This window comes from Geotrypetes seraphini, chromosome 4, assembly GCF_902459505.1.
Source record: "Geotrypetes seraphini chromosome 4, aGeoSer1.1, whole genome shotgun sequence".
NCBI lineage: Eukaryota > Metazoa > Chordata > Amphibia > Gymnophiona > Dermophiidae > Geotrypetes > Geotrypetes seraphini.
The window spans coordinates 264,962,837-264,978,206 of record NC_047087.1 but is presented as its reverse complement, the minus strand read 5'-3'; the positions used below and the strand labels follow the sequence as shown (position 1 = coordinate 264,978,206).

Here is a 15,370-nt window from a genome sequence, read left to right as displayed (position 1 = left end):
TTCTGTTGAGCAATGGGGAGCGAAGGGATAAGCTTCCCCAGGTTAATTAATATGAAGGCAGGTGGAGAGCCAGGAAAAAAGGGTCAGAGGTGGTTAGGAGATGACAGATGCAGGGCTCGATCCCACTGGATGGGAGGGAAGATGCTGGAGGTAGAGAAAGAGAGATGAAGCAGATTCAGGGAGAGAAGCAGACAGCAGGTATCCCAAGTATTTCAGTAGAGAGCTATTCTGCAGACTGTAAACACTAAAGGAGGAGTAGAGGAATAGTCTAATGGTTACAGCACTGGGCTGAGAACCAGAGAAAGCAGCTTTAAATCCTATTGACGCTCCTTGTGATGTTGGGCAAGTGACTTAAGCCTCTATTGCCCCAAGTACAAACTTAGATTGTGAATCATTAAGGGAGAAAGAAACACATCCAAATGGTCAGGAAGAGGACGTTTTCAACATGGATTTTTTTCTGATCGAAAATGGGGTATAAAGTTAGACGTCCCAGTGGCCAAGATGTCTAAGTAAGTATATATGAATTTGGACGTTCAGCAGTTTGCTATTCTAAAATGGCCATTTTTGTTCCTCCAACTTTGAACGTTCAGCTAAAAACGTCCAAGTTGGACTTAGATGGGGTTTTTTTTTCCAAGCATTAACATTAGTGTCTGTTTTCAAGCAAGTGCAAATGTTCACTGCTTTTATGTAGCTACAATTCCTGCCGTTTTATCCCTAGCATTTTATAAAGGGGCCTTCTTGACCTCTAAACCCAGGAATAACCTTGTCCATATTCAACACCACAATTCATGATATGGCTGCATCGGCAAGAAAAGATTGGCATTTTAACAATGTGGCTAATAGTGACATGCTTCTATTTGAAGTGAACTGGAAATTTCCTGTTGCATTTCATTTTGATTTGAAAACGAAAGAAAACCAAGAACATTTCAATGGTTTTTCTTTCATTTTCAAAATGCCAGCTAGAAACTTATGAGCTCCCCATGTCAACACTTCTGCTGACAATCTCTTTGCACTGTCCTCCAAGCCTGGACCCTTAGTCCATCTCCCTAGACTACTCTTACCAATTCCATATCTTGAAAAATTTGGAGTTTTTTCTTGCCCCATTTCCATCCACTTTGTCACTTCCTACCTCTTGATCCGAGTTCTTTTAGTGGACCCATCAAGATTACATTGTTCAATCTGATTGGTCAGGAATGAACAAGCTCATGGTAGAAGAGAATAAGTAGAGAATTTTTAGAAAGTAAGTCTAATAGTTTCGAGAGGGATGGATGCAAGGCAGCATGAGCTGAACTAATTCTTTTGAAATACATTAATTGGATCTTAATCTTTGTTTCAGAATCTGCATCCCTGGCATAAATCCCTTTCCCATAATTGTTTAAGAAAAAATAAATATGATTATGTGTCAGAATTGTTAAGAAAATATTTCTGTGCCAGAATTGTCCTTACTGAATGGTGCCACTTCAAACGTGAAGCTAATGGCCTACTAAGCTGGGGAACAGATGGCTCATTTTTGTTTTAAAGCTGAATTCCTTGGGATCAGAAATTTCATTATTTGACATAACAAAATTGAAGTAGCTTTTAGTGGAAGACGGGGCAGTTTTAATCTCTACCTTTGTAAACAATTTATATTAGAATAACAGGACACTGCTGGCATGTCGTTATGTTTGACTTCGACTGTACTGTGAGCTATAGACTCACTAAATGCTTTCAAAACAAAAGAAAATGATGCATGCAGACTCCAAGCATTACTGTTTTTGGCCAGTCCCAACGGCATGCAATCAAATAATCAAGGGAATCATCAGGAAGAGATTAATGCTTCTCCTGAGGTATCTGGGAGATATTGTTGCCCAGTTGTTTGGTTTGGACTCAGACAGACTGCTCGTCGAAGCACTATGTTAAATTGAGAGGTTCTGTTGGGCTACAATCCATAGCAACTATGTAGAAAAAAATTAATCTTCCAATAGAGCTGACATTATAGTCTGTGTGGTGTTTTGTTCCAAACCAGCTGCATAAAGGCTGCTGAGCAAAAATGTGTATTATTCTCAAATGCTAGGCAGAGATTGGCAAGGCCTGCAGCACACATGGGATAGAGGGAGTGTGTAATATTCCTGTATGCTTCTGGGGCCTAAGACTATCCTCCTCTTTTATAAAGGTTTACTAAGCTTTTTAGTGCATGCTACACAGACGCTAAATGCATGTTATCCTATGGACGCGTTAGCGGTTAGCGCATGCGTTGATTTAGGCCCTCTGTGTAAAAGAGGGCCTAAATTAATCAGATTTGTTTGAAACATGTTACTGAGCTTATGTCGTAATAGCAGCCTCCTGTTTTCTGAATCTACCAATGGAGAATCCACTAACCTAACGTTTCTTAACCCAGTTGTCAGGGTACATCCAGTCAATCAGGTTTTCAGGATGTCCACAATCAATAGACATGAGAAAGCAGCATACCAAAGAGTCAATACATGCAAATCTATCTCATGCATGTTCATTGCGAATATCCGTAAGCCCTAAGGGGGGAGGGGGGAATTCTGTATAGGACGCTAGTTCCTGCCGCCGCCTAAGAAGCGGTTGAGACTCATGCACCAGCGTCCTATGCAGAATTGTGTCTACCCTAAGAGACAGACGCCTAACCCTGCCTAACTACCCTGATTCTCTAATCGTCACAGGCATAAGGAGAATCGTGTTGCCACTGAGCTGATCACAGAAAGGGAATCTCCCTGCCGCGATCAACTGAGTCTATCTAAAATTAAAGTTCTTCTTTGCTTCTATAATCTAAGTGCGCATTCTCTGTCCTGTTGGACTTTTTGGTGTTTACTTAAACCAGGAAACATACCATGTCAAATTTAAGTAAAAATCTCTCACAATCCAATTAAATACATGTGTATATAAGTGTGTCCTCAGTGTGAAAGCATAAGCTAGTAGATCCGAGGATCACTCCGTTCAATTGCTTAACCTGTGCAAAAACAATTTCTGCCATAGGCTACACACCATCATTGGACCACCCTTGTGTATGGGTGTTTTTTTCTGAAATAATTATAATGTAATAAACAGTGAGAATAATTTGTGATAATGGTGTGTCCCTTGAGGCACACTATATGCAATTTTCAATGAAAGCTCAAAATGCAATAAACTTATCTTGGTGAACCGTCAGCATCTGAAAAAAATGTTGGCGTGTATATAACAAATCAGCTCTCTCCTTTTGGCCAGTTCAGTTCAACTGAGTGGCAGTGACACCCCCCCCCCCCCCGACACTGTCCGTGGCAGGAGGGATGCCCAATTGCTCCTGCCACCACCCCAAACCCCCACCTGCCACTGTCCGCAACAGGAGCAATGCCCAATTCCTCATGCCGCCACCCCTGAACCCCCTCGCGAAGTACCCTGGCAGTAAGAATGCCCACTTCCTCCTGCCAAAATCCCCAAAACAATCCCCCCAACTATGAAAGGCAGGAGGGATGCCCACTCCCTCCTGCCAGCAGCCCCCAAACACATGACCCCCAATCTATAACCACCGTAGACCCACACCCTCCACCCCAGCACCCCTCCTTCCTCAATCCCACCTGTACCTTTTGTAGTATGGTGGGCCGGAGGGATGCCTATTCCCTCCAGTCACCAGGCCCGCCTCTTCACAATGGTGGGCCTTCCCCTTCCTGGTGCACCCTTAGATGCACCATGGAGGAGCCTAAGGTTCTGATTGGCCAGATACCAAAGGCCATAAAAAGTGTCAAGAAAATGTATTTAAACATCTCTATCATATTTTCCCTCTTCTTAGAAACATGATGGCAGATAAAGGCCAAATGGCCCTTCTAGTCTGACCATCTGCAGTAACCATTATCTCTTTCTCTCTCCGAGAGATCCCACGTGCCTATCCCAGGCCCTCTTGAATTCGGACACAGTCTCTGTTTCCATCACCTCTTCTGGGATACAGTTCCATGTATCTACCACCCTTTCTGTAAAAAAGTATTTCCTCAGATTACTCCGGAGCCTATCACCTCTTAACTTCATCCTGTGCCCTCTCATTGCAGCGTTTCCTTTCAAATGAAAGAGATTTGACTCATGCACATTTATATTACGTATGTGGAATAACTTGTAAGTTTCATGTCTCTACATCATTCTTTCCTTGGTTGGGCTGAGAAATGTTCAGCAGCCCCTCATATGTGATTTTCTTCAAAACAGGTTCAGGTTCAATGAATAATTTACCAATTTAATTTTTTAGTAAGAGATTTCTATTCTGCTTCTAAATGGATCATAAGGAAATATATATGGTTTAGAATGCATAATATATGCAAAAAGTAGAACTGGAATTACATAAAGTGTACAATAAAAACAAAAGTACAAATAGACAACAAGGCCATATCTTAAAAAAACACACAGCACCTTGCAAGAACAAATGGAAAAGTTATATCGGTATACTGCTCATCTGATTAGCTACATTATCTATTGCAGTGTCTCTCAACTTTCTCGAGTCGGGGCACACTAAAGGTAGTAGCCATGGCTCGAGGCACCCAGAAGTGTGAGGACATCATCGTGATGACATCACCCACATGCATGACATCATCACTGTGACATCCATGCATGTGCAGAGGCCCTCCAGATAGGCCCTGAAATTCCAGTAGGGTGTGCCAGTAGGGAATTCTAACATATATCAACTGGGTACCCCCAACCACAGACCTCCCAAACTCCACCCTAGACCCACCCAAGCTCTTCCCCAGATCCCACCCTCTTTACTAATTGTAATGCAATTTTTTCCATTCAATTTTCAAATACACACAATATACACAGCAGACATAAATTCTCAAAACTGACACATTTCAATCACTATATTGAAAATAAAATCATTTCCCTACCTTTGTTGTCTGGTAACTTTATTTTTCTTTGCTTTTAACTATGTTTCCAGGGCCTTCTCTGTCTTCACTTTCTACCTTGCGTCCATCTTTGGCGTTAACTTAACATTAACATTAACATTAACTTAACATTAATTTCCATTTTTCTGCTTTCTTCTCAAAATCTACTTTTCCATGTCTTACCTTCCCTTTCTCTCTCTCTCACCTTCCCTCCCTATTTCCATGGTCTGACATCTCTCTCCTTCCCTCCTCCCCCCCCCCAAGTGGTCCGACATATCTCTCCTTCCTTTCTCCTCTTCCCAGTCTGGCATCTCTCTCTTCTCCTTCCCATAATCTGGCATTTCTCTCTACTACCACTACTATTATTATTTCTATAGTGCTACCAGACTCCCCTCCTTCACTTCCATTCCCTGGTCTGGTATCTTCCCCTTCCTTTAGTTATCTAATCTAATCTAATGATTAGTTTTGTATACCGAGACTTCAATCCAGGAAAGCTCAACTCGGATTACAATGATTAAGTTAGGCCAATAAGGGCATATAGAGAATTATCAAGAAAGATTAGTTTCTAAAATGTTTAGTAAACAGAATGGATTTTAGAGACTTACGAAAAAAGGGAAGGGAACCAAAACTTCTTAAGCGAAGTGGAAGATCGTTCCAAAGTCGAGTAAACTTAAATGATAGAGATTGATAGAATCTTGAATCTTTTAATACCTTTACTAGACGGACAGGACAGCTTGAATTGTTGATCACCTCTTGCAAAAGAGAATCTATAAGAGTTCCTGAGTAAAAATACCACAGAGGATTTTAAAAGTGGCATAGGCACATTTAAACTGGATTCTAAAATATACAGGGAGCCAGTGGAGATTATAAAGCAGTATAACATTTCTCTTTCCCTTCCTTCTTTCTGCCCCCTGCAGTCCATCTCCCTTCCCTTCCTCCTTTCTGCATCCCCAGTCCAACATCTCTTCCTCCTGCATGCTTCTCCTCTGGTCCTCTTTCCCTCCCCCAACCAACATCTCTCTCTTTCTCTCTCTCTCTCTCTCTCTCTCCATGAATCCAATTTTTCACTCTCTGCCCTCTCCCCCTTCCCCAGAGTGTAACATTTCTCCTTCCCTCCTTTCTATCCTCCCCATTCATCTCACCCTCCCCATGTAGGGCCGCCATCAGAAATTTCTGGGCCCCTTACTGAGCAATCCTATTGGGCCCCTCACGCACCCCTTCCCCCCCCCCCCCCAATCCTCCCTTCTTCCATGGGCCGAATACACACATACTTTTCTCTGTCGCCGCACTCTTTGACCAAAAGATTTGTAAGCCTGCAACCACGTCAAAGTAGACTCTTTCAGCAGGGCCCTAACCTAACCTAAACTAAACTAATCTATACCTATCTATTCTAAACTAACATATGTCTAATACTGAACTAATAACAAACTAACAAACATCTGCATAATAAATAACTAATAAATAATAGTGCTAGTAGTTATAATTCACTTTTGAATGTAAAATCTCAGTTAAGGATTTCTTTTGACCTTTGTAGGCCAGAAGTAGATCACAATTGCACAATATTTTTTGTAACAAGTATTAAATGTGTTTTTATAAATACTGTAAGCTTAATAAATATATCAGAAAAAAACTACACATCTGAGCGCATATCTGAACATACACATCTGTATGATCCCATCCTCCTCAGCTTGCCTATAGCTGCATCATGCATGTTAAAAATGTACGATATGTTGATATGTGCACCTTCCTTCCTTCCCATCCATCCTCCTCAGCCTGTCCTTACACATCCACAGCTGCATGTTAATAATGATGTATATGTTATGATGGTAAATAAGTGCATATGAGCACATCGTTAACATGCAGCTATGGATGAATATAAAAAAGAAACAATATTCTGTACAATTGTCAATTTATAAATCAGCGTCTTCTCCCCACTCTCTTTCCCATTTCCCTTCAGCGTCCTCAGCCCACTCTCTCTCCACTTTCCTTCAGCGCACGCACATAAAAACAAGCAAGTAATTTATATCATTTTCATTCTATTCATTCATAGAAATTAATGTCTAAATAATGCCAGTCACATAATAAAACATGATTTTACAAAATAATTCCCTGCACAGTCAAGCCTGCAAGGATTACTAGATGTCTTTCAGCAGCTCCCCTCCCTCCCTCCCCCTTACCTTTGTGGCCAAGTCAAAATGATCTACCAACAATAAAATTTTAAAAACACAAAGCATGATGTACGCAGAGAAAATATTAATTATCATTTATATTCCGCGGGTTTTCAAAGAGGTCAAGGCAGATGACTTTATGCAATGTCACCTCAATAACAACTATACAAAAATAGACAAATATTCCCCCTCCCTTTTTACTAAATCGCGATAGCGGTTTTTAGCGCAGGGAGCTGCGCTGAATGCCCCATGCTGCTCTCAACGCTCATAAGCTCCCTGCGCTAAAAAACGCTATTGCGGTTTAGTAAAAGGGGGCCATAGTGCAAAATATAGACAGCATATATAAATTCTCAAAGCAGACACATTTTGATCACTAAATTGAAAATAAAATCATTTTTCCTACCTTGGGGAATTTCATCAGTCTCTGGTTGCACTTTATTCTTCTGATTGTGCATCCAATATTTCTTCCCTTCTTTCAGCCTCCTGTATGCTTCCTCTCCTCCAGACTCATTCCCTTCCCAAACTTTTTCTTTTTTTTCACCCTGCCCCTTCTTTCTTTTTCTCTCTCTCCATACCCCTTTTCTTTCTGTATGTCTGTCTTTCTCTCTCTCTCTCCGTGCCCCATTTTTCTTTGTTTCACCCTGCCCACTTTCTTTCTTTCTGGCTTCCTGTCCCCCCCTTTCTTTCTTTCTCCCTGCACTCCCCTATGCTACCACCATTGGGAAAATGCTGCCACCACCACTGGGGAATAGGCTGCCACTGCCGCCATTGGGAACAGGCCAGCGCCAACTTCGCCCTGCTTCTCTTCCCCGCGGGGCCGACCAACTCTCGCCACCCGACATCAATTCTAACGTCGGAGAGGACGTTCTAGGCCAGCCAGGCAGCGATTGGCTGGCCCAGAAAGTCCTCTCCGACATCAGAATTGACGCGAGTGGCGAGAGTTGGTCGGCCCCAAAGGGAAAAGCAGGGAGAACTTGGCACCGGCCTGTTCCCGATGGCGGCGGTGGCACTCAAGTGGCTAAAGAGCCGCAGTTTGCCGGACTAGGGAGAACACTGGAGGGTGGCCAGCTGTGCACCCCCTTGGGACGTAAACCCGGGGCGGGGCGGGGCGGACTGCCCCCCCACCTTGGTATGCCACTATCTGTACCTCACTCCCTCCCTATGACCAAAAATTCTCCTTTCTTTTATTCCCCGTGTACACAACCATCTCTTTCCCTCCCTTCCTCTCTCCCAAGTCCATGCCTTCTGTGTCCAAAAACCCATTCCCTCCCCCACCTCAGCATCTCTCTCCCTCCCTTCCTCTCTCCCAAGTCCATGCCTTCTGTGTCCAAAACCCCATTCCATCCCCACCTCAGCATCTCTTTCCCTCCCTTCCTCTCTCCCAAGTCCATGCCTTCTGTGTCCAAAACCCCATTCCCTCCCCCACCTCAGCATCTCTTTCCCTCCCTTCCTCTCTCCCAAGTCCATGCCTTCTGTGTCCAAAAACCCATTCCCTCCCCCACCTCAGCATCTCTTTCCCTCCCTGCTTCTCTCCCAAGTCCATGCCTTCTCTGTCCAAAACCCCATTCCATTCCCCACCTCAGCATCTTTTTCCCTCCCTTCCTCTCTCCCAAGTCCATGCCTTCTGTGTCCAAAAACCCATTCCCTCCCCCACCTCAGCATCTCTTTCCCTCCCTTCCTCTCTCCCAAGTTCATGCCTTATGTCCAAAACGCACTCCCTCCCCCCTTTTGTTTTCCGCGTTTGCCTCCCAGCCCATCTTTGCAACTTTCTCAGCAAAATGGAGCTTGAGCCGCGAGGCTTGTCTTCTGTTCCTACCTGCCCTGCCGCGCACAAATAGCTGACTGGAAGTATTCTCCGACGTCAGCGCTGATGTCGGAGGGCAGGCTTTGCTTAAGCCCTCCCTCCGACTTCAGCGCTGACATCGGGGAACACTTCAGATCGGCTATATGTGAGCGGCAGGGCAGGTAGGAACAGAAGACGAGCCTCGCGGCTCGAGATGTATTAAACTCCGCGGGTTCACCGTCCAGCTCTCTCTTGTGCACCTGGGGCGGCCCGCCCCCTCCCTAGACTGTGGCCTAGGACCCTGGGGGAGCCCGGGCCCCCTGTCAGCTCCGGGCCCCTGAATGCAGGACTGGTAGTACTGCCCTGATGGCGGCCCTGTCCCCATGAGTCCAACACTTTCTGCCTCCTGCACGCTTTCTCTCTCTGTCCTTGCCTCTTCCCTCGAGTGGCATCCCTCCTTCTGATCTCCCAACCCAACATGCTCTCTCCCCAGGCACCATCTCACCCTCAACTTCAGTGTGTAGCACCTTTTCTTTCCCTCCCTTTCTGCCAGGTCCAGCAGCACCTCTTCTCCCTTCCTTTTACCTTCCCCCTGTCCAGCAGTACCCCTTCCCTCCCCCCATCCAGTATTACCATTTCTCCCTTTCCTCCTCCCTCCCCTCGTCCAGCATTATCCATTCTCCCTTCTCTCCTCCCCCCTGTCTAGCAGTACCACTTCCCCCTTCCCTGCTCCCCATGTTCAGCAGTGCCCCTTCTCCCTTCCCTGTCCAGCAATACCTCTCCTGTCTAGCCTAATGGCAGCTCACTATGTGCTTTTAAATTTGGCATACAGCTGCCGCTAGCAGTAGTTTACCCCCAGTTTCATCAGACAGCCTCGGGGACTTTGCTAGGTCGGCCCACATCACATCATAGAAGTGGGACAGCTTAGCAAAGGCCCCGAGGCTGCATGATGAAACCGGGGGTAAACTACTGCTAGCGGCAGCTGTATGCCGAAGTTAAAAGCACACAGAGCTGCCGCAGCTGATCTGGGGGCGCGGAGACGAGGAAGACAGGAGTCCCAGCAGATACGACCGACGCGACGGTAGGAGAAGTCAGCTGGCACAGGCACCGAAGCCTCTCTTCCTGCCCAGTGAGCTGCAGCATACTTAAAATCTCAAAAGGCACAATTATGTGCCGTGGCACACAGTTTGCAATACACTGATCTATTGCATAGTTGGCCTCCATAAGGCTGAACAAAAAATGTTTTCAGCTGCCTCTTGAACCCAATAATGTCAGATGAAATCCAAAAAGTGATGAGTAGCTTATTCCATTTCAACGAGCAGACAATTGTAAAAGAGCATGTTCTAGTTTCAACGAAATGAATTTTAGGTATTGAAGGGATAGACGGCCACCGTTTCCCTTCAGATCTTAGGGCTGTACCTAGCCTGTTGATTTTCAATAAAGTAGACATAAAATGGAGAATAATTTTGTAACACTCTCTGGATTAAAGCCTAAACTTTAGACAAAATTGAAAAGGCAGCCAATGAATAGCATTAAAGGCATGATGTAATACAGTGGTGCTGCAGCTTTCCCGTCACTAAATGAACAACGCTACTTTGGACTAAAATGTGCTCATAAAATTGCCAAATAGTATAAATTGCCGTAGTAAAACCATGATTTAATTTAATGTAATACTTATGTTCTTATCTAGGAGAACATTTCCATAACTGGGTGCCCCAAGGTTTGGGCGGTAGACATCTATTCTAAAACAGAACCTGGGCACTTTAAATTGCAATATAAAATACTAGCGTAACACAGAATTGGTTTACCTAACATTTAGGCATCCAATTATGTGCCAGCCATAGAGCTGGGGTAAGTGTGAGCACCTAAATGTAGTAGGAATGCACAAAGGCCCTGATTCTATAAAAGACGCCTACAGTTAAGCACCTAGATTGACACGCCTAGCCAGTCCAGTCACCTAACTTAATTTTTTAATCGGTGCTAATAATTGAATATAACATTTAAAAAACCCAATTTAAAAAATGCTTTAAAAAATTAATTTTCCGGTAGGCGCCAACAGCTTTGATTTTAGGCATCTACGCCAAGGCGCTACTGGCGAGTAGGCATGATTAGAGGTGAATTTGGGGCAGAGCTTAGGCATGAATTGAATTAGGCACACTCATTTAGGTCAAGAAAACCCAGGCCTAAATGGAAGTGCACCTAAGGATTTAACGCCTACCAGCATCTAAGAATGCTTAGACACTGCTAGACGTGATTCTATAAATGGTGCCTAGTGGTTGACAACTGTGCTGAATGGTGCCTAAGAGTTAGACACCGTGTATAGAATCAGGGTATGCCCCCTCTGAAATCCTAATCAAACTGTATCTCATAATTTCGGGACCTTTCACCTAATATGTCCCCTCTGAAAATTCTTAACAAACTGTATATTGTAATTTACGCTGTATTTTTGTAATTCACGACCTCTCTCAAACAGGTCCTCTCGGAAATTTCTTAGCAAACTGTATATTTTATTTTTTCGCATTCTTAAAGTTTCTGTACTCTGTATTTCCTCTGACTATCTGCATATTGTAACTCACTGAATGTCCAGCTCTCTTGACTGTAAACCGCCTAGAAGTCGCAAGATTGTGGAGGTATAGAAGAATAAAGTTATTATTATTATTATTATTATCTCTACTGGTATTCTGTCACCATTTAGCTGTGATACCGTTGGGGATCTGTATCTAATAACTCAGTAATAGTTATCCCAGCTCAGCAAAGCAGTTTGAAACAGATCTTCAGACAGCCAGTTTAAGTATATTACTCAAAATTTCCAGCTCAAATCCTCATTGATCTGTTATTAATGTTATATCTGTTTGCTCAATGCTTATTTGCTGCAGTTTTAATTACTGGATCAATTCAGATTTATACTGTGACTTAAGTTGAATAAAATGAGTAATGAATTTCAAATATATCTTTTTAATTGTAGATACCAAGATCACCTTTCCCAACATGAATTCATATTTTGCTTTCTTCCTCAGGGTCGAGGTGTTTATCATAACCATACAACTCTCATATCATCTGCTCATTTTTAAGATCATATTTCAAGATTGAGCAGACGATATGAAAGGTCTGTATATGGTGTCACCAGCCACTGCTTAATCAGAGTTCAGATGCTGGCTGGTGGCCTTTTCATCAATCAATAAAAAACCCAGTCCAAACAAACCCAAATGACACCTTCAATGTCTTGGTATCCTACCGTTAGTTGGCTTGTATTGCAAGCTGCTCCAAAACACAAAACATGTGGTCAGAATGCTCCCATATTCATAATACTGGATCTCAAGCCAAGTCCTTGCAGTCTTCATTTCCCCCCAAAAGAAAACAAACAAGAAAGCTTTTGCACACCACTTCTAGGGCACTGCTTTGGAGAGCGCTGCTTTTAAGAAAACACTCACCAAACAAAACACAAAAGAAAAATCCAGGAGCTCAGTCCAATAGAGTCTTTGAAACACCCAGCAGTTCAGACATCCAACATCTTATTACTTTGCTTTGCACAGGCCTTTCCATAATATCAAACACCTTCTTATAGCCTCCCTTTTCTAGGCTGTAAGCCAGCGCTTTAGGCGCTGCTGGAGAGTTGTCGATTGTCTGTGATAGTATTTAGAGAACAAAACCCACAGACCCACCCTAATGACAACAGACTCTCCCACAACTCTTTAGCTGTTGGTCTTCAACCGCCCATCAAAAATACTTTCAAACAGGTTCTGGTAACGATTCCTTTAAGTGTCCTCCAGCCAGTCCTTGGTACTCTCAATAGCCTCTAGTAAAGTCAGGCACCTTGCATAGTACAAACTCATCAATACAAACACTTGCCTTTTCTCTTCGGCTGACTTCCATGTCCTCAAGCTGTGTGTTGTTTATATCTGTTCCCATTTCCACCTCCATGGGTATTTCCATGCTTGCCCCCGAGCTTTGACTCAAACTCTCTGTAGTATTGTCACCAACTTTCATCTCCTCTGAAAGCTCTGAATGTGTACTTCTTAGCCATGTGGAATCCCTATGTTTCTCTCTCTCTCTCTCTAACTCATTTTCCCTCATGTTTAAAGTATGTAAGCCCTGCCTGAAGCTTCAAGGTAGGGAGAGAGTGTTCTGGGCTCTATATCTCCCCCTCTGGACATCAGGGAAATAACTCCTGCTTATAATGGGTTTTGTTCCCCATGTGCCTAGTGTATCCTTGTTTCACTTTTGTGAGGTCCTGTCTAGGGAACCATTCTGCTTGCAAGGATAGTGGGCTGGTCTGCTAGTGCCTTGCTTTGAATCTCTATCCAAGCCTGTCTCAAATTCAGGATTTGGGGGAACATGCCTGTCCTGTGTAACGGGTGTGTGACAACGGTTATGATAAACACCTCGACCCTCAGGAAGAAAGTGAAACATGAATTCATGTCGGAAGAGGTGATCAACATATCTACAATTAAAAGAATATTCAAAGAATTAAGTTGAATAAAATGAATATAACATTTCTAATATAAGTCAGTATAAATCTGCATTAAATCAGTAGTTAAAACTGTATCGAATAAGCATTGAGTAAACAGATATAAAATCAATAATGGATCAATGAGGATTTGAGCTGGAAATTTTGAGTAGTATACTCAAACTGGCTGTCTGAAGATCTGTTTTAAACTGCTTTGTTGAGTTGGGATAACTAATACTGAGTTATTAGTAGTATTCTGTAGCTTATGTGCATAAGCCCCCACCAACATCCTGCTCCACCCATGTGTAAGATTGTTACACACTTTGCAGCCCCTGCAAGCAGCAATTCTTACCTGCTACTTTCTCATGGTTTTCCTCTGCAGTTAGAACCATACATGCCTAGGGCTCACAGAAAGGTTAATCCTGCCCTGGTTATAATGAAAAATAAGACAGTCAAAGCTGATTTATAAAATCATGTTATGAAATTCAGAAAAATAAATTTTGAGACTGTGTGATATCAGAATGAGTGTTAATAATAATAATAATAACAGTTTATATACTACAGGACTGTGAAGTTCTATGCGATTTACAATGATTAAAAGATGCTACAGATTGAGTAGAATTAACAAAGTTAAGGGCCAGTGATAAACAGCTCTAGAGATCAGATATTGTGGACTAAGATTGTACAGGTCAGTTACCTAAATACTTCAGGAACAGATATGTTTTAAGGTCTTTCCTAAATTCTCCATAAGTAGTAGGCATAAGTGTTATCCGTTGCATAGCCTTTGAGATATATTATCCTGTCAGTCATTATTTTTACTTATGAAAGCAATATGAATTTCTTGATTGTATTAACCTATACTTTCTAACAGTTTTCCAGGCAGTAGTCCTTAAATAAATGTGTCATTCTCCAAAGTAAACTTATCTTTTAATTTTCATAACTGGGCCATTTATTTTGCAGGGAGCTCGTTTTGTCTAGCATTGAAATTGGTGCAACAGGAGAATGGGAGTGCTTAGTGAATACTACTTCTGGAAGCAGCACTAAAAAAATAGAGATTGTAGTGCTAGATATTTCGGCACCTAACTGCCCTGCAGAAAGAGTAATCAACAATAAAGGTGATTTCAGGTAAATATTCCTTTAAATAACACTTCACATTGTGACAAACATGTAGCCAGCTTTGTCCCTGTAATGGATAAAATGAGAGCATGGTCCCTGGTCAGGAGAGCTGACCAGGTTAAAAGTAAGGATATTGAAATATTTGACTACCCCTCAGATAGTGAGGTAGAGCAGGAAGGGTTTAAGCACAGCATGCCATATCAGAATAAATACACCAGAAAGCCTGTTAGGACTTTTACTGAGAAGTGGAGACCTAGTCCTGCAAGGTATTCACATTTCCAGCCTAGGAGAAGCCTGAGTTATTTCCCTAGGGATTTCCAGCCCAACCCCCCTGTTCCTAGGAGAGAGGGGTAGGGCTATGACACACATAAAAGCAGAACCCTGAATCACAGAGAGGGAGGCAGGGATGGAGGTGAAGCAGGGGAATCCAGGCAAAGGCACGAGCAGCCAAGCAATCAGGAAGGCGAGGGGAGGAGTCTCTCTCCTCAGCCCTACAGCAGTGAGGACGTGGATATGGCAGAGAATTTCCCAAGCCTGAGCCCAACTGCTGAGAAAGCTGAAGCAATGGACACTAATGAATTGTGTCTGGAAGCTGACTATACCCCAGAGGGAATGGAGGTTAGTCCATGAGATGAAGTGAAGCCAGGAAACTCTCTTACTAAGCTGCGTTTGTGTGCTGGCTCTCTGTAACCTGAGACCAGCTGGCCTTGATTAGGGAGAGAAGGAAAACCTCTCAGTTTTGCTCCCAGATAGCTCAGAGGTTTTGTTTGCTGAAGAAGTTGTATCTCTTATCTTGTGAAGCTACTGTGATAAAGTCCCGGTAGAACTAGCAACTTATCTAAAGCCCTGCTGTGCTTCCTCGGCTGGAAGCCCAGCTGATGCTGATAAGCCACATTGACCTCCTGAGCTCTGAATGGAGTCAGAGCGGGGCACTGAACACTTTACTTTACAAGATCAGCTGGGGAACTGGGAACTGTATTTCCAAAGTTTGCTATTGTTTTCTACTGGCTAAGTT

General features: G+C 43.2%; 1 protein-coding gene across 8 annotated transcripts in view; it reads left to right on the top strand.

Annotated features, from left to right (window-relative positions):
• Positions 1-15,370, top strand: part of ADGRA1 (adhesion G protein-coupled receptor A1) — an 873,110-nt gene that overhangs the window by 457,730 nt on the left and 400,010 nt on the right. For all 8 annotated transcript variants that reach the window (XM_033941640.1, XM_033941643.1, XM_033941641.1 and 5 more), the window contains one exon: positions 14,200-14,364. In XM_033941640.1, coding sequence (XP_033797531.1) covers positions 14,200-14,364 — 165 coding nt within the window. The remainder of the gene's footprint in view (positions 1-14,199; positions 14,365-15,370) is intronic.